At 34.5% G+C, this 18,900-nt stretch overlaps 1 protein-coding gene across 5 annotated transcripts; it reads right to left on the reverse strand.

The window, feature by feature from the left end:
- Positions 1 to 45: 45 nt before the first annotated feature.
- On the reverse strand, positions 46 to 18,396 carry LOC114191511 (uncharacterized). Of its 5 annotated transcripts, none has more exons than XM_028080715.2 (22): positions 17,690 to 18,396; positions 16,917 to 16,979; positions 15,494 to 15,593; positions 15,250 to 15,391; positions 15,066 to 15,168; positions 14,916 to 14,978; positions 14,754 to 14,813; positions 14,525 to 14,629; positions 14,262 to 14,372; positions 12,644 to 12,685; positions 12,351 to 12,458; positions 12,096 to 12,274; positions 10,277 to 10,566; positions 10,070 to 10,185; positions 9,882 to 9,924; positions 9,706 to 9,797; positions 5,935 to 5,983; positions 3,725 to 3,795; positions 3,469 to 3,588; positions 2,399 to 2,499; positions 1,022 to 1,070; positions 46 to 443 (listed from the first exon to the last, which is right to left on the reverse strand). In XM_028080715.2, exons 1-22 carry the CDS (start codon positions 17,858 to 17,860, stop codon positions 399 to 401), a joined length of 2,223 nt encoding a protein of 740 aa, XP_027936516.2. In that variant the 5' UTR covers positions 17,861 to 18,396; the 3' UTR covers positions 46 to 398. The 5 variants fall into 5 exon arrangements, with proteins under 5 accessions (XP_027936516.2, XP_027936519.2, XP_027936518.2 ...); XM_028080718.2 differs by having other exon boundaries at positions 10,070 to 10,191; positions 14,916 to 14,972; positions 15,268 to 15,391; positions 17,690 to 18,394; XM_028080717.2 differs by having other exon boundaries at positions 10,070 to 10,191; positions 15,268 to 15,391; positions 17,690 to 18,393.
- Positions 18,397 to 18,900: the final 504 nt, after the last annotated feature.

Consider the following 18,900-nt stretch of genomic DNA (forward strand, 5'->3'; position numbering starts at 1 on the left):
CTTTATTTAAAAATACACGACTACGACATATGAGACATGTTTCACTAAATTTCAAATGGCAACTATATCATTTTCTCTGAACCATTTTAGTAAATGAAAGTGGGGGTACATAGCATGTGGATGCAGGCACCCACGCAAAGAGATGCACAAAAATGGTAAGAGCAGCATGCAGTAAAACAATGGACTTACATGGCAAAGAGCAGAGCTAAAAAGAATTGCTAAATATTGAACAAAAGAAAAAATGATTGCATAAATTCACAATTACAGATCAAGCTAATTCTGCCCTATTATATAGAATATGAAAAGGAGCAAAACTTTAGGTAGCACACAAAACACAACTCCCCATCCCCATCTCTGTCTGGATATTCCACGCACCGCGGAGTTTTTCTGCCAACCTCTCAGAAGAATAATCCCTTTTTCTTTACTCTCCTTTTCTCTCCAGGCTGCACAAGACAAAAATAAGAACAAACCTTCAACATATAATCTTCCATGCTAACTCAATATTATACTCCAAAAACAAAGAAATAAACCAAACAGATGAAGTCACATTCTTTCTGGCTTTCCAATAAAACTCTCGGAATTGAAGCAATAAGTCAGAATCATAAACCTTAAGCTCAGTTGACTTCAAATCACGGGAACTAAAGGAATCTTTTCACACAATCCTATACTACCCAAGCAGGGAACATATATATCAATGCTAGTTATTTATAGTTTCTACATAAGAAGCAATAGAGTTCATCATTACAATAATGACGGATTAAATTGAACAAAATTTACTATGTTGGAAAACTGATGCTCTCTAACTTCTCTCATTACTATTATTTTTTTGGTTTACCAACAAACGTAGCAAGGAGCATGGGTGCATTTCAAGAAAGAAAAAAAAAATTATAAGTGTTTATCAATGACATGCCAAGCAAACTTGAGGCAAAATGGAAATATTCTAGCATATATATATATATATATATAAACTACGGCTTTTTTATTAATCAGTAAATAAATTCAGGAGAAAATTTATATATACCCTCCTCAGGATGAATAATCTCAAAGTGAGCACAATAGTATCTCTTGCACTGCAAAAGGAATAAACATAAATAATATTAAAAGCAGAAGACAAAACAGAAAAAAATAAATCAGAAATAAACAAATCACACAAGATTACAAACTGCAATTTGCAACAATATAAACCTTGACCTAGGACACTTCTCTTGATTAAAAAGGTAATTTCTCTTTATTGCTGAGAGATAAGAAAAAAATTCCAATTTCCAAACGCATTTTAAATCAAATAAAATTAACATAATACAAGTTTATTCACTTGTCTCGTTCTCTTTCTCCATAATAGTCTACACAATTGAGGTTGCACAAAGTTGAGAGTGAGGAGCAGCGGTATTTAAAAAAGGAATAGAATTTTTCAAATATATTATGAAGAATATCTTCACCGGCTTTTAACAGAGAACAAAAATTAACTGTCATCCTCAGCCAAAAATGTATTTGCCTTTGTCATCCAAAACTGACAGAAGAACTGGAATTATTTTCTCAAAATTGCAGCGAACTTTTGGTGATGAAGATTACAAAAATTAAAGGAGTATATTATTACAGAAGAAAATTATTAAAATTTTGCTCGAGGCCAGTATTAAATTTAACGAATGATGCAGAAGTAACCAACAACAGGCACAAAAATCATGTTTGGCAACTGATATGAAGTCTCGTTTATCAAAAAACATCAAGAACCAAAGAGGCCTACGGCTATTTTCTATCCAAGAGACTGTTCAGAGAGAGAACGGAGATAGGACTTTCTAGTGTCTTCAAAAGGGTTCAAAACTTTGAAGTTTTAGGTTAGTTCAAGTTTAAAAGTTACGCCGTTATCTCATGTCAAGTCAATCCAGATATATGTATTATTACTCAATTATGTAAATGAAAACTTAACTGCAACTAAGAATATCCAATTATTCATACACACATTCATACATAATAAAAAAAAGGGTTTCTGTTTAACACGATCACTTTCCATAAGCAGATAATAAAACAAAGCAAGATAGTGAAATCTCATGAGGGGATCAGTTTTCCAGTCAATGCTGAAACATTTGCATATGAAACGCCCAGTAACTCTCTCAGGCCAAGTCAAGTCAACCCAGATCTTATTACTCAATTAGAGAGAAAAGCCAAACTGCATCTAAGAATTGCTCCAAAAAAAAATATTCCATAAGCATACATTCTTACCTAACAGACCATTAAAACAAAGGTTTTCCATTTAATATGATCCCTTTTCATTAGCAAGTAATAAAACACAACAATGAGATAATATGATCTTTTTTCCAGTCAATGAAGAAATATTGCACAAGAACATTTCATATGTGCAACTCAATTACTATTACAACAAGACAACCGTGAGAATACTTACCCACTGATATCCGTGGAGTTGTTTTCTGCTTTTAAAAGGTGTTCAGAACCACTGGAACCAATAATAATGAATTCTGAAGCGTGTCCATATGGAATCACAACCTACAGAAGAAAATGAAGAGTGGATATATAAAATTTAGCAAACCACTCAAGATCATTAAATATAATATATCTAAACAGTTTAATTCTTTTTCAACAATTAACAAATTGTCATCAAGAAATAAATAAGGTTAAAAAATTATTCATTGTCAACTTCACAAACTCTTTTTGGATTTCCTGGTATCTATCAGGTGAGATAACTCCAGCCAAAGGTTAGAGAGTTCAACAGACAATCACAAACTTGGCAACATCATACTTCTTAGAATTTATTTATTTTTTTATTAATTCATGTTAGACATCACCACTATGCACTTTGACATCTCCACTATGCTGAGATTCTAAAGAACAACAATCATCTGCTTCCACATGCAAAAATTTATTAATAAATGAAAAAGAAAGATAAAAAAACATGGGGGACTACTTAGAATTTAAATTAACTATTTAAAAAGTTCTATTATTGAGAAATAAGCAGGGTACATGAATGATCTATCTGATGAGAAAACTCGGTTCATCCAACACAGTCCATAAAGTTGAAAAGACAAATCTTTTGCAGTTTAATGCGTCTTACGATTTCTGGTAGTCTGTAATCACAACATAACTATTATTCTAGATAACTAAATATGCTCAGATAAACCTAATTGCCCTGAGATTAAACATGGTGTGTTGTTATAATTATCATTTTCAAACATTAGGCCACACTGCCAGCATGTTTCATCAAAGATTTAGCCTAACTCAATCTTACAAAATCAGTTTTTGTTGTTAGGATTGTCCTTCACTTACGTAAACTTTTCAGAATCTATTTTTAGCCACGTGAGACTTGAGTTCTTTTTAGCATAAGGAACTTTCACGAGAGTAAATAATAGATTTCATATAAAAAAAAAAAAAAAGGGAATTACATGAATTATACTTAGTTTCCTAAATAATAATCTAGGTAAATATTCAAACAGAATATCAAAGAATAAACCATCATACTTGGGTGGACGGTGAAAATTTTTCTGTTATAACAACTCCATTTGGTCCACTGCATTTGATACTGTAACCTTCCCTCTTGATGGCCAATGTGGCTGGTTCCCATATATTAAGATATCCAGTCTGAAATATCAAGCCAAAAATATTAATGAAACTGTTAGGAGTTCTTCATAAACAAGACTAATAGGTAAAATAATATTTTGACATTGACATTTGAAGGAAAATCATAGCAATATGAAAACTACTTTCATTGGATTACCGAATGAGAAACTCTATATGAAGCATGTCCACTATAAAAAGCCTTTTCTATGAGGTTCTGCATTTCAGGATCTGAAAACAAATACGAAAGGAGAATAACTCAATAAACTATTTATGACTGGTCAGAAATTGCAGTCCAATATAGGAAGATAAAAAGAGAGACAAAAGAAAAAGCTATAACACTATTCAAATCAAGACATGTATGACACGTCCAAAGCAGACAGGTCAGTTAAGACTAAATTGTTTTTAATTTTTCTGGACAATATTTATCCTCCTTGCTTCTAATCTCTTATTCTAATAAAGTCTTATATTATGATTTAAAAAAAAAATTGATATCTTCAGCCCAATGAATGCATAAAAGTTGAAATAATATCCCTCCTTATACTTATTTGTCTCAATTGAAGATTCCACATCGGTTAGATATATAACCAAATTATAATATATAAGTGGGTGTAAATCTCACCTTGCAAACTAGTTTTATGAGTTAAGTTAGGCTTAAAGTCAACATTCTAACAAGATTTAATAGGCCTATCATGACATCCAGAAATATCTAGTCTCACGCTTAAAATGTCAAGTTCTCAGAGTGGGATAGTGTGTTAGAAATCTCATATCAACTAAATATACAACTAAATTGTAATATATAAGTGCATTCAAACCTCACTTGCAAGCTAATTATTGACAGATTGAGTTAGGCTTAATGTTCATTTTCTACGTATCACAATACTATATTGCTATTTACAGTACAGTTACAAGTAGTTAGTTAACAGTCCACTTACTACCTATCTAATAAACAACACTAACTGAATTATCTACATCAAACCCCCTTAGTTTAGATCAACACTCATCAGTATCTCTCTAATAGCAGCCAAGATATTTTATCAGAAATATTTGTCATGTTTTGAGAACAGCAACCTGTAGCCATGAGCATGGTTATCAAACTCTACGGTTAACCCATAAACCAAGTTTATCAAATTCGAAAGTTTATCTAAACTCGTGGAAGATCTATCTATAAACTCAACTCGTAGAGTTGTAAAAGTCTATTTCATAAGAAAATTCAACAAAAAATAAATAAACATTCATGATACAAATTCCACATGCATGAACCCGAATCGAGACTGAATGCAAATCCAAAATAAAAATAAAACGGAAATTAGATTGAAGCCATAAAATGAAAACGAAATCCTAATTAAATTGAAGCCACAAGATAAAAACAGAACCCTAATTAAATTCAGCCCCAAATTGAAAACACCACCCTAAATAAACTAAGCCACAGCTTCTAAAAGAACAAAGCCACAAATTGAAAACCCTCCCTCCAACCACAGGTCGAACCAAAAAAGGGCAACAAAAAATGAGCACAAACACGATGTCTAGGTGAGGCTAAGGAATGGCAAGGCAAAGCGATGGCAAGAATGGCAAGGACAGAATGTGATGACAAGGTGAGAGAAGAGGAGAGGTGACGACGAAGGTGAACAGATTTTGAAAGACGAACATCCAAGTATGAATCGCAACCTAAATCATAATAGTAAACTAAATGACCAATGTGTAGATCATTTTGGTATTTTCTTCCACTCTTGTTCATCAACGTTTGATTCGCGAGTTTGTACCAAGTTCATTGAGTTTGCTCTAGAATGACTCTAGAGCACGAGTTCCTTGTGATCCAACACTGGACTCATAAACTTGAAAGGGTTAACAGGTTAACCCAAGAGTTTGATAACCACGTTGTAAACCCTTCTGGGTTCAGAAGTCCAGTGTTGTTGGGTCCTGAATGAACTCGTGTGTAAACTTGTTTTTCAGAAAACTCAAACCAGACTCGAAAGAACTCAATGGACTCAGTACAGTCTCGTGAGTCAGAGGTCAAGTGAACGAGTGTGGAAGATATTTAGGTCCCTGATATTTTCCGATATTTAGGGTAGGGCTTACCATCTTGTCTCACCCTTCCTTCTCTCTTGAACCCCTTTCCTTACCTCCTAACTATAAAACATACCACAAATATAACAATTTCCTTCTCACTAGTCACAACAACCATCATGTCCTTTTATACATGTTTTTCTTTTTCTACAACACGTGATGACATGACAAATGACGGGAGCATAATCACAGATTTACAGTAAATCACCCTAATGCATAACACTTCTCTATAAAGTATATCTTTCAAGTTACACAGCAGGTAGCAACAACTGAACATCATAATATTATGATACATATACTCACCACAAGTGATCTTTTTGCTATCATTGGCAAAAACCTTCACAGGTTCTCCCTACAATCACAAAGAATGCACAAGATTCAGTATAATAAAAGGCTAGACAACCATTAGCAGAAAAAGAAATGCTGTCTAATTCAATTTACAAAACACACATCCATGAATCGTGATTTAGCTTCCCACATCAGAAGTTACTTGTTAAGCATTATTAGAGTATGAAATTACTTATTCTGTACCATGTTAGACGGACAGAACAGAAGAGAAACGTTTAACAAACTGGATGGTATTCATTTCACTAGTGGAAAGAGAAGTTCACACAAGTATGTATAGCTAGCCCTTTCCCGAAAAGGTTACATAAGGTCACTGTTACCTATCGCTAACAGCTCTGACTACATACTACAGTTGTATATATACAGAATAGCTAAGTACTTTAATAAGCATTATGCACAATACTCCTATGCTAAGCACACCGAACCCACAATATTAAAATATCAAAGTACTTATTTTTAACTCAAAAATACAGCATATAACATTGAAAATGTTTGTATAATGAAAAAAATATATATGAAAAGTTTAATTTACAACTAAAATAGGGTTAAATATGTTTTTGGTCCACTAACTTTCACTAAAAAGTAAAATCCTTTTTGAAACTTTGGCTAAATTTAGTCCCCTAGCTTTAAAAATGTATGAATTTAGTCCTTTTAACCAAATTTTATTAAGTTTATTTGTCGTTTTAAACACATTTCATAATAGAATTTGAGTTGTTTACACCATTGGACACATTTTTGCTTCAATGTTAGTTGAGAAACGTCAAATAAATTTAACAAAACTTGATTAAAAGAGCTAAATTCACGCATTTCTAAAAATTGGAGACTAAATTAGTCCAAAGTTTCAAAGATGGACTCATTTCAATTTTCACTGAAAGTTAAGGAACCAAAAACATATTTAATCCATTTTCTTTCAATAAAATGGTAGAGCTAAAGTATCAAATGTTCATTGCTATGTTGGCAACACAACTAACAACAACCATCTGCAGCACCCCAATCCATACAATAAAGGGGAAAAAATAAAAGTGAAAAGACTAGACCAAGACCTACCAAGAAAACCTATAACAAGTTGAAATCTATCTCTGGAAAAACCAGATTTACAAAGGAAGGTATATTATCCCACCATGTATAGAACTGTGCACTAATACCAAAATTGGCTTACTTTTCCGCACAAAAGTTTCTTTCCCTAAAGATACGAGTAACATGAATATTTGTATGTTTTGTCTTCTCCATGTCGTAAAGACATCCACTTATCAATCTCCAAGGAACAATAATTGAATTTTTAAAAGCCTGGGCAGCTAACTGAGAATCACATTCCAATCAGAGCCTAAACCATCCTTTGGTGAAAGCATTCTCGATTCTAAAAATAGCACCCATAATTTCTGCATATAAGGCAAATTGCACCCAAGGAATTGAGAAAAATAGCCCATAATTGATGTTGTTTTGTTCCAAAATATACTCCCACAGGCAGCAGTACCCAGAGAGCCTAGGCAGCCCCTTACTGTTGCATTTGAGCCATCCAGTAGAAGGAGCAATACATAAGACTGGTCTGTTACCAGGGATCCTAGCTGGATGCCCAGCCACACCAAAAGTTTTAAGAATAAGGAATTCAGTTATGTTAGATTTCGTAGCTCCTTGATAGTAAATTCCAGCCAAATTTACCTATGAATAAGTCCTTTCAGACTAGCATGCAACTAAAATACAAGCTTAATACATTTAGTCCCTATACAATAGGTCAGTTTTTGTTTTGGTTAGTAATACTTTTTTTTCTAGTCCCTGTTTTATTCAAAAATTTGGATTTCTTTTCAATGGTTAAAGCACTTCTGTAAATAATAAAATGGAATATTAAATGTCATTCCCTCAATAACGAGGCAAAAATTCCAGTGGAGATGCTTCTGTGTCAAAAATGTGTGCCTAATAATTTCTTTACACCTTCCCCCTTTCTTCTTCCTCTGTCAAAGTATGACCCTTCTTCCTCCAATAACCCCATTAGGTAATCCATCAATTCAATCCACATAATTACAAGGACCAGAAATTTAGTCCCTAGAATTACAAAAAATGTGATTGTGGTCCTTAAAATCACCAAAGAAAAGTCATTTTAGTCCTTATGGCAGTAATTTTAGCGACTAAAATATCAGTCATTTGATAACTTCAAGGACTTAAATGGTCATGGTTTGATAATTCAAAGGAATAAAATGACATTTATATAATTTTAGAGACTAAATTGACTGCTCATAATTTTTGGGTCTAAGTTGATGCATTACTATTTTATTTTTCTTTTCTATCCTCAAATTTCTTTTGTACAGTATGAAAATGCACAGCTATTGTTCGAAAATCCAACATTGCCTACCTCAATTCTTGGATTATATATATGTTGGGCAACTTCACTTAATACCAATTGGTTTTAAGATAAAATCTGACATTGCATCGGAGTCTACATCTCATCTTAGCAATTGCTAATTCTAGAAGGCTCACCCACCTAATTTGACAAGTACTTGTGGAGTGGGGTTTTAGGAAATCCCACATTGTCTGCCTCAATTTTTGGAGAGTACAGCTTACATATCAGTTGGAAATTTTCTCTTACTGCTAATTTGTTATAAAAAAAATAAAAATGAAATCTAGCAGCTATTTCACATGCAACTGTGGAAACTTGGCGGTTAAGTTTTGTATTAGACAAAAGACGAAACAACCATAAGAGAAAAAACAGTGGACTGTACTGTTTCCACTAATTTGACCCTCCTGTATTCCTTCATCCAGTTTGTCTATGTTTTCATCTTTTCTGCGCTCATACCTATCAGAGCCTCTTTGATTTCAGACTCTGATCAATGGTAGGGGAACTAGTAGAAGACATTAATGTGCTTGGCGAATTTGGCTATAATTTTCCTACATATCACATGGATGGTTTGGTTTTCTCTCAATGTCTATTTCCTTTAGTAAGTTTTGAGTCTTAACCCAAATGTTTGCCAAGAAACATTGTCCATGTTTCCCCCAATGCACAATACAGAACCCCACAAATTGCATCCAAGTGATTTAGAGTTAGTTTGCATTTAGAGTTATTATCTCACCTTACATATACCCTCTTTGAGAACACCTAGCAGATTTTCAATCTCACTCAAGAACAGGATGCTAATGATCCCAATGGTAAAGGATTTTCTTGGGTGAATTGATGAATAAAGAAATCTGCATGTTCTTACACAAATAAAGTACAGATGTTCAAGTTGCTTTATGTGGACTTCTCAACTCAAATACATAGAAAATTTTAAATGAATAAACCTATGACAACCTAGCTTATCAGTCTTTGATGTCTCTTCATGCCAGATTGTCATGAACCACACTGCCAAGACAGTGAGTCGGGGTATTATCAAGAGAAATTCTCTTGGAAAGAAAGATAGTGATTAGATAACTCCTTTAGCAATCAGGTAAACGCAAAACAAAGGGAATTGGAGAGACAAGGAAATTGATGTGGTTTGACTCGGACCTATACCCAATGTCCAAAGTGAGAAACGGAATTCACCAAGATTATAAAAAGTAGCCATTCAAACCTCAAACCCCAATATACCCAAATGAACAGTATGATCAATTAAAATTACAAATAGTAGTCACTGGTTGCCAGTACTTGAAATTATTAATTCGTTGTTGGGTTGCCCAGATGGCTTTCCACATTATAAAGGCTCCCTTTTCTTTTTGCATACATGTGTAAGATTTCCATTATATTAGGAGGAAAAAAAGTACCTTGCGCTTCCTGTTATCCAGGGGTTGGACTTCAATGGCAAGCAATGTACCAACGTCATCAGCATTGACAAGATAGGCAGGTTGCTTCGCCCCTATATGTTAAACAAATCATGACTGAGTTCATCACAAACAAGAAGAAAAGGAAAATATAATCCTATGCAGAAGTATAACAATACCATCAATATAATTAAAGGAACCATCTTCCAAATGCCGAATCCACTGGTAGTCCAACAGGGACACAAGGTAACGTCAATTGTCAAATGCTTAGAATAGATATCAAACATGAATACTACATAATGGAAAAATCTTTAAGAAAACCAAGCAAGAAGAAACAAGATCCAAATTATTCAAAAATAAAATGCACCTCAAAATTACAACTTGTAGTGCCATTGATGGAGTATCCACATGCCTGAAGTTCCCTTCCAGGAAAGGCTTCACCTGAAATTTGAAGTCCCTCTATAGCCGGCAGTGGATCTTCATCTGCAGCTGCAGCATAATTTATTTTAACTTTCGATAGCCAACAGCAAGGCTATGAATGTATAGTAAAGCTTAAAAGGCAATTAGTTCTTACCCTCAGAAAAAGAAGACGAAGGTTCTTCAAGAACTGGTGGTAAATAAGGAGAATATGAAGAACCGGGATCATCAACAGTGGTTGTGTAAGGAGTGTTGCCAGAACTCCAATTAGCAGGTGTTTCTCTCTCACTATGAGTTCCATCTCCATCGGGATCATCAACTTCAGTGTTGCTCACAGGGTCACGAAATGTGACCTGTTTGTTAGTCATTTCCTCTCCATACTGTGCAGGATGGGTATCACCCTGAGTAACCACCAGGTGGGTGGATGCGTCACGGGATGATAAATTCCTGTGAAATGAAATGACCAATATAATTGAGCAAAGATGTCATTTTCCAACAGCCCAAAGAATGTCAAATTTTATCATCCTGTTTTCATTACTACTTGAATATCAAAACTAAAAAATGCACACCTGCTGATAAACTTAGTTCAACTTCAGGAAATTATGACAAAGAAAAGATGGATAAACAGAAAGTGAGAAATCATATAAATCAGCATTTATTATTTTATTAAAAGACTCCCTAACAAATTACAGCCCTTCTCAAATTGTAAGACACAAACCAAGGGAGAATTTCTATTTTTATCAACAAAATTTAATAACAATCTGTGAGAGACCAAGATTCTAGGTGATATGAAACAAGCGAGCTAGATGACCATTTTTTTCTCAAACCAAGCAAAAATGCATTGTATCTATATTGGAACACCTGGGCTATCAGAACAATATATCATCCTAAGGCACACATTGCTAACTAAGCAACCTGCTCTTGAATAAATTTTCTACAACAGGCAACAAAGATAATCAATAATAAGAACTGAGCTACCAAACATGTAACACTTAAGAACAATTTTTATATAAGCCTACATGTAAGACTGCAGAAAAAAAGTCGTCTATGCCAACTTTAAACCTAGATATCAAAGCCAATTATACCACAATCTACAGTTAGAACAATACTATGTACCACTAGCAATTTGCAACAATACAGAGGATATTAATTGAATTTCCTACTTTATAGTTTAAAACAGACAGGACAGCTAAATGCACACATCAATCACTGTTCCAATGGCAGCTAAATGTCACAAAAAAAATTTCATTCAAGACCTCAATAATTGCATACTTGTCTTGAATTAGGTCAGGCCTAATAAACCCCAAAACTAGCTCATGAGATGAGAATTGTCTCAACCTTTATAAGCTCTACTTCGGCCATATCTATATTCTTTACTAGATGTGTAATCCCCTCACACCTGAAGATTGAATATCTACCACAAGGAGATTGCAGAATTCGTTTTTTAGTGCACTAGGAAAACCACGAGGCCAAGTAGAAATTTGGACAGGTAAGGGGACCCAAGATCACATCTATGCTAAGCTCTAATAGCATCATAAATTTGAGTTGGCCCAACATAAATCCTAAAAACTAGTTCACATACAGATTGTCCAAGCCTTTATAAGATCTACTTTTCCAATATATATAGTCAATGTGAGATCCTAACAATCTACAAACCACAAGTTATTTTTTTCTAAGACAGTTATTTGAAGAACAATAGAAAATATAGTCAGCCTTTACATTTTCCGATAACAATGACAGTAATATTGGTTTACATAATGATGGAGCCATAAAAGTCGCATGTCACGTTATGGAGACAAGTCTCCAAGTTTAAATAATAACATTTCATCCGTTAAGAACAGTTTATCCACATCCACTTCAGTCAAATGAAACAAAACAATTTCATGCATCAGGACCACTTTAACAAAGATACCATGAAAACAGAACCCACCAATACATTCAGTTCACAGTAGCAGTCTCCATTTGACCAGGCTCACCTGCTTGCAAGAGGTGAATATCTCCCCAAATCATCAACACTTGTTGCCACACCACCACTGAAGTCATTCTGGTGGCGACCCAATAGATCCCAATCAGTGCCTGCCTGAGCATCAACAGAGACCTGAGGCTTTACTTGAGAATACATATGCTGGGGTACCAGTTCAAGGCTGTTTCTATTCTGATAAAAAATGCTATTATTAGAATTTTGTTTAAGCATGTCAAATAAATGGGACAAATATTACACAATAACATACAGAATTTGCCAAAGGTGCACCAATCGATTGAGATTGTGTGGCAACATTAGCATGGTTTGTATCCGAACGCCAAGGTGTCAATTGATACTGTGACTCCTTTAGCTTTGACTGTAAGAGACAAATATAACCAATAAAATCAATTCCTCTACGAAAAAGGGAAAGTAAACATTTCAAAATTTCAGCAACATCTACTGCCTAGTGAAACTAAACTTGAGCACAGATTCTATTGAACCATAAATCGAACTATAAAAGTGCCTAAAGAATAGAACACACTCAAGTTCTACCCGACATACCTCTGTTAGAAGAAGTTTTTCCTGCAAATGTTTAAACAAAACCTGCAAAAAAAGAGGACAAAGAGACAACACTTTCAATAATCACCATACGACCTTTCATACAGAGAGATCCAAAAGACTTTTCCATGTAATATATCCGACACTACTCGAGAAAATCGGAGGTGCACAACTTCACTTTCATACTCCTCCCACCACAGATAATGGAAGACAAAACAAAAGCAGCAGCAGTAACCTTACACAACTATGTAAGATCAACCATATAAACCACACATCATTGTATAAATCAAATTCTTAAAATATCACTGAGAATTTGAGCTTAAGACATAACACATACACAGCACTAGCATATAAGGTGAAAATTATGTAAGCCTTATTGACTATACTAAGATCATATCTGTAATTGATGTAGGATCTCAGTTCACCAAGAGCTAACTTCTAGATGGCTCTACACTATGACACTCCACTTAGTCATTCTGATAAGTCCCTTGGTCCTCCCTCCATTTCTAGAAACCAGGACGATAGGACCAAGAGTATATCTAGGGCCTTGATACCATAAAGGAGAAGGAAAAATATAAATTAATTATAATTCTGTGCACGTACAGATTCTATAGACAAGTCTAAGGTACAAAAGGGGTAATATATTTGTCTGATAAATTAAGAACATGATCAAAAAATCAGAAAGATACTACAATTCTACAATAGCAACACTGGATAGTGGCACAACACACCAAATCTCATCCATTGAATTGAAGCAATGTAATGACTCAAAAGATCTCAATTAAAAATTAAAATAAAAAAACAGGTCACACGGCCGGAAACCCACTGTCACTGGAACACTATCATCTTTGCCATCTCAACTTTTGTAATTCAGTTCTCTTGGGTCTCAACAGGAATGGAAATTTATCATTTTTTGAAATCTTTTCAACATTAACATAATTATTTCTTGTGTTGAAATTCAAACAATGGCATTTTATGGAATTATTCTTTTCGCTAACTCTTCCCAATTCCTTTAATTTTCCTCATAAAGACCTTCAAACGCTGAGTTGAATCATGGGTTAGCACGGATTTTATTGGCTTGCCTTTTTAAGTTAACCATAAGGAAGACAGGTCTTGAAATCATTATCACAATTATTTTATTTCATTTGGAAATAAATATACATTTTATCTCATGCTTTCTGAATTAAGTATCTATGTATTCCATATCTTTCCAATCTAATTCCATGATATTCACCAGCTATTGCATTGTATTAAGAGAAAATACAGTCATTGAGTCTTCGTTTATTCTGTTTCTGTAATTCAATACGTTTTTTCTTTATTCGTATGTAATTTAATTGATAAAAAACAGAGCCCAGCGTAAAATTTATGTAAAATGAGGAAAAGAGAAGTCAGATTCATGAATATCTCTGACTACCTCCATTAGTCTTATTTCATTCAACATAGTAAAGCCTCAAGGGTTTTTCTTCTAGGCAGCATAAGAGAGAGAGACTTAAAGACATTCAAGTGTCATATTTGAAGATTATTAAGTGTTTATATAAGAATATTTGTAGATTATACTATTAAATGTTTATATAAGGGTAGAAGCATCACTTAATTTTAAAGGAAACATATCAAAGCTGACCTTGACATTGCTAACAATGGATTGTGCATCAGGAACAGGTGGCTGCAGAGAGTATTCTGCAAGAAGTGGAAGCAAAGATGAAACAAATGTTGATCTTTCTTGTTGTGCATCCTGGCAAGAAAAAGAAAATGCAAAAACTTAAAAACCGATTCTGAAACACATAACAGTACAAGTTACTGTCCATGGAGACTCATTGAAAATACTTATAGAAACCATCCAAATTTTAACACACCAATAACGAGGAAACAGGTAGGAAAAATAACCTGTAATGCATATGTAAGACGTATATTTTCTTCAATAATGTCTTGTCGGTATGACAAAGCTTTTGATGCAGCATCTACAAGGTCCTGTTGCTGTTGATCAAAGGCCTAGCAGCGATATTACAAATGATTCATTTGAGCATATGCTCAATCAAATACAAGGAAAGATCAAAAGGTAAAGAATAAAGATGCTTAAGAAATTTCACAGCCGTCAACAAAATTTCATGCATACCAGACGCATATATGCAATGCGTTTTTCCAAGAGATATTTTTCATTGCGTATTTGCGCTTCCTAAAAAAATGGACAGATTATCAGACACTAAAATGGACATTGAGGCAAAATATTCTCTAAAGATATATGCATAACAGCTTAAATAAATTGTACACCTTTTACCTTTACAGAATAATCTGCAAGATGTTTCCTTAATAGGATGATCTCTTCTTCATGTTCCTGAATCTTAATAGCCAGATCATAAATAAATACACATGACTCCAGAAATATTGACCTCTTATTAAATATGAAATTTGGAACTTAAGGAAGTACCTGCTTCAATAAGCTATTATTTTTATTATTTGCTTCAGCCACAGGCATCAAACCATGCTGAGGTGAATTAAATCTAGGATCATGATCTCCTTCCAGTAGATGCCTATGGCAAATACAGGATTCCAAAATTACACAACCCTTCTTCAACACTACTTATGAATAGAATAAATAAGACATGACATACCTGCTTGGAGAGACTGACCTTGTAGATGGTGAAGACAACTGAGAGTAGCCTATATTATCCGGAGGCAACTGGTCGTTTGGCTGCACTCTCAATGTTCCGTTTATTTGACTGCTATCGGAATGGTCACCCGTATTGCCTCTGGCTGCATCCATTTGAAATTTGTTATTGATGGACAATTAGTTATACTGGTAAGATCAGCTAGAAAAGAGGCCCCTGTAAACATTCAGCTGATATACTCAAATACCTATAGAAGGACCAGATTGATGAGCTTCATAAGATCTGTGATCTCGTTCCTTCCATGGAGCAACCAAATCTGATTTTTGCTCCACTGATTCTTTTTTCCTCTGCCCAAAAAGCAAAAAGTGCACAAGATATTTTAGCAGTTTTTTTCTAAGTTAGTGCTTTTAAGAATCTATTTACTCCTCTCAAATAATATTTCATATTTTATCAAAAATAATGTTACATTTTCAAGAGTCGTAGATCACAAAAAGAGAATAAAACACTTATGAAACTTAATGGAGGATAAACTTTTAGAATCTAATTTCATGGAAAAGCATTGCTTTATGGAGTAGACATCTTGATTTTGCAGATGAAGCACATAATTCAATTCTTGAATTTGCTTCATCACATTACATTATGTGCATGGACTATAGCACTTCTTCAAGTGCAAGAACTATTCCTACATGGTATCAGTTTCTGCCCCTTGTTCATTGTTGCATTCTAGGTGTACAACAGTAATAATCTGAAAATCATCACTGCCCTTCTTGAGTCCAGCTTAGGAGTGATAAGGATTTTGATGGTCATGTCACAAATAAGATTCAAGTTGGGTGGATTAAATTTGAAAAGCTTCAGAGATTATAGGAAATCGGTAGTCAAAAACCCCCTTCCAAAGGAAAATTCTACCAAAGAGCTATAAGACCAAAAATAGTGATGCTCTCTAACATGGAGAATTCTGAGCAGTGAAGCACCAACAAAAGCAAAAAAGAAAATAAATGTAGCATAATAAGGAGGTCAATGTTGATCCATGGATGATGGATACGTGGACATATAAGAAAAGATAATAGTGGAAACCGCTGTATCCAAGAGAACATTACAACTTTCTCTTAGTTAGGATAAGCCTATTATTAAAATAACAAGGTGTTTAACTGGTAATTTTTTATTTTACTTTCAAATTACTTCTGCTTTTTGAATTGCTTGTCCAAAAAATTAGAATATAATCGCAATATATGTTGAGGGATTGGGAAGCTTTACACCATTTTTGTTCCCTTTTTTTTCCTCTTTTTATGTCTTCTTTTTACATTAAGAAGGACCACTTACCATCTAAACTCCTTGTAACTATCTTCTATGAGTTAATGAAAACAAAATAATCCAAAACACTCACATTACATATACAATCTTGGACAAATATAAGTAGTCTATCATTGTCTGATAATCTAGAGCTTGGACATTTGAAAACCAAATAGTGTCCTCAGTTCAGCTAAAATTGTTCCAGTTAGCAATTCTAACCCAAGCAAAAATGGAATTAAGATTGAAAAAAGCAGAGAGACAGAAAGCAAATAGTACACAACCAAGCAATCAAATGAAAACAAGAAGAAAGCCTGTATTACAACAAACAGAATAAACATTCAATAAATGAAGCAGATGCCAGCACGGAATACAAAACTTACATATTTTTCCAATTCCTTAACTTTACTCAGAAGTTCAGACTTAAGCCGGTCATTCTCTTCTACCTGTCAAAAGATACATGTTGCACTATTAATACCTTGTCTAACATGGTAGATATGAAAGAAGCCACCATTTCATTGTACCAAAGTGAACCTAAAACCAGAACTGCAAGGGGACAGCACTCTCCTTTTAAGGGCATAACAGAAGTTGAAACCCCATTGGAGCAATCAAGGCAGAAGAGGGGAAGGGAGAAAGAATCAAGAGGGACGACAGATGAGGTTCATATATCACATCATCTTATAATTAAATGCAAGCAAGTTTTTAAAAATGATTGCAATTTCAGCAACAACGTTTCGGTTTTTGGGATGTCCACAACAGCAACACAAGCCACCACACTTGTGGCAGCATCGACCACATTTGTGTCTGCATAGAGTGAATTTGTCTGTAATTTTCCACAGCATCGAGGACTGAGACTACAATTTAAGATCTTGGTTACCAGTCATACTCTATCCCTACTGATAAGGGTTCCTAATGTTATTGTAGACCCAAATTCAACCTTTGGCTTTTCAATACCTAAAGGATAGTCAGTTACAAAAACTCCAAGCAAGCGCCACAGCACATAAACGCAAATACACAATTAAATAAGCATAATCAAAACATTGAAATTGGACCGCATGGCAATACAAATTAATGATAAAACCTCGTACGAAAATAATGAACAAGCGCCACCCAATGAATCACACTTTTAACGAAGAACGTGCGGAAACCAGAGTACCTGTTGCTTTATAGTGGCCTCGGCAGCTTCAACAGCCTTCATGACCTGATACAAGTTATCATTGTTGTTAGATGAGAGGTTAGATTGGTCATGAACTTCTTGTTGACCGTGCTGGTTAACACTCAAGCCGGATAATTTCTCGGCCAATTTCCCATCGTGACCATTCTCCATTCCCTTCTCCAATCACGCCCCCCAAAAAAACAAAAACTCTCGAGTAATCACACTCCCAAAACAATCACCAAAAAACACGAACCTACAGGCCAGTCTAGGGTTACTTCAAATCATAATCTCCATGAACCACTGTCTACTGAACCTCGAAACACTTCCACAGCTGCACCTCCTCTTTCGTGATAAAGAAACGAAACAGAAAAAAGTTATTGGCAGCTATCCACAACCGATTCCAGCCCTCGCAAACGGCAAAGAAATTGAAATTGGCACAGCATCAGAAAGCAATCGCGTAACCAGAAATCTAGAGCGAGAATACTGGGAATCGAGGTGAGGAAATCGAGTTGCGAATGAACGGAGGGTTTCAATTGGAAGGGAAGAATGAATGGGAGACTTTGAAACCCTAAAAGAAGTGAAACAGAGCAAAAATAAAAACACAAAAAAACAAAAGAAGGGTGAGGAAATGAAGACGAGAGTGATGAATGTGATGGTTATGAATGAATACTTTGGTGTGGTCAAGGGCGCGTGGTGGGTCTTCGGTCGTAGGATTCATTCATGGGATCTTAGGATTGGTTTGGAGATTATAATTAGTTTTGGTTTAACCAAATGCTTGAGTTGGCCCTGTCCTCTTTTCACAATATAATAATAAAACTTCATTAAAACAATATTAAAAAAATATAAAATAAAAATAAATAAATAAATAAAATCTCTTCCACCCATCTTATGTGTTCTCTCACGTCTTTCTATTTGGCTGTTTAATAGATGCATGCCATGTATTTGTCTCAACTCAATTGGTTCCTTCCTTTTCCTTTCTTCTCTCTTGTTATCACATTCCCTTCTCAATGATTTTTTTTTCACAGATTAATGAGATGGAAATTATCATCACACTTCCTTTGGAGTGAAGTACAATTCACGACTTCATGTTCTATCCCCTCTTTTTATTTATTTGAATGCTTCCTTTTGCTTTTCATACTTCTTTGTGCGTGTGTTTCGGTAGGCAAAACAATATTTGTATGTCTTTTTCCAATTATAAATTATAGTTTATT

The sequence above is a fragment of the Vigna unguiculata genome, chromosome 7 (genome assembly GCF_037176805.1).
Source record: "Vigna unguiculata cultivar grain cowpea cultivar isolate G323 ecotype 2 chromosome 7, ASM3717680v1, whole genome shotgun sequence".
Lineage (NCBI taxonomy): Eukaryota > Viridiplantae > Streptophyta > Magnoliopsida > Fabales > Fabaceae > Vigna > Vigna unguiculata.

Coding starts and splice junctions, on each gene's coding strand:
- LOC114191511 (XM_028080713.2), bottom strand. CDS start 17,860: ATGGAGAATGGTCACGATGGGAAATTGGCCGAGAAATTATCCGGCTTG. Junction 12,686..14,261: donor CCATTGTTAGCAATGTCAAG/GTCAGCTTTGAT, acceptor CTTTTTTTGCAG/GTTTTGTTTAAACATTTGCA. Junction 10,567..12,095: donor TATTCACCTCTTGCAAGCAG/GTGAGCCTGGTC, acceptor TTCATTTCACAG/GAATTTATCATCCCGTGACG.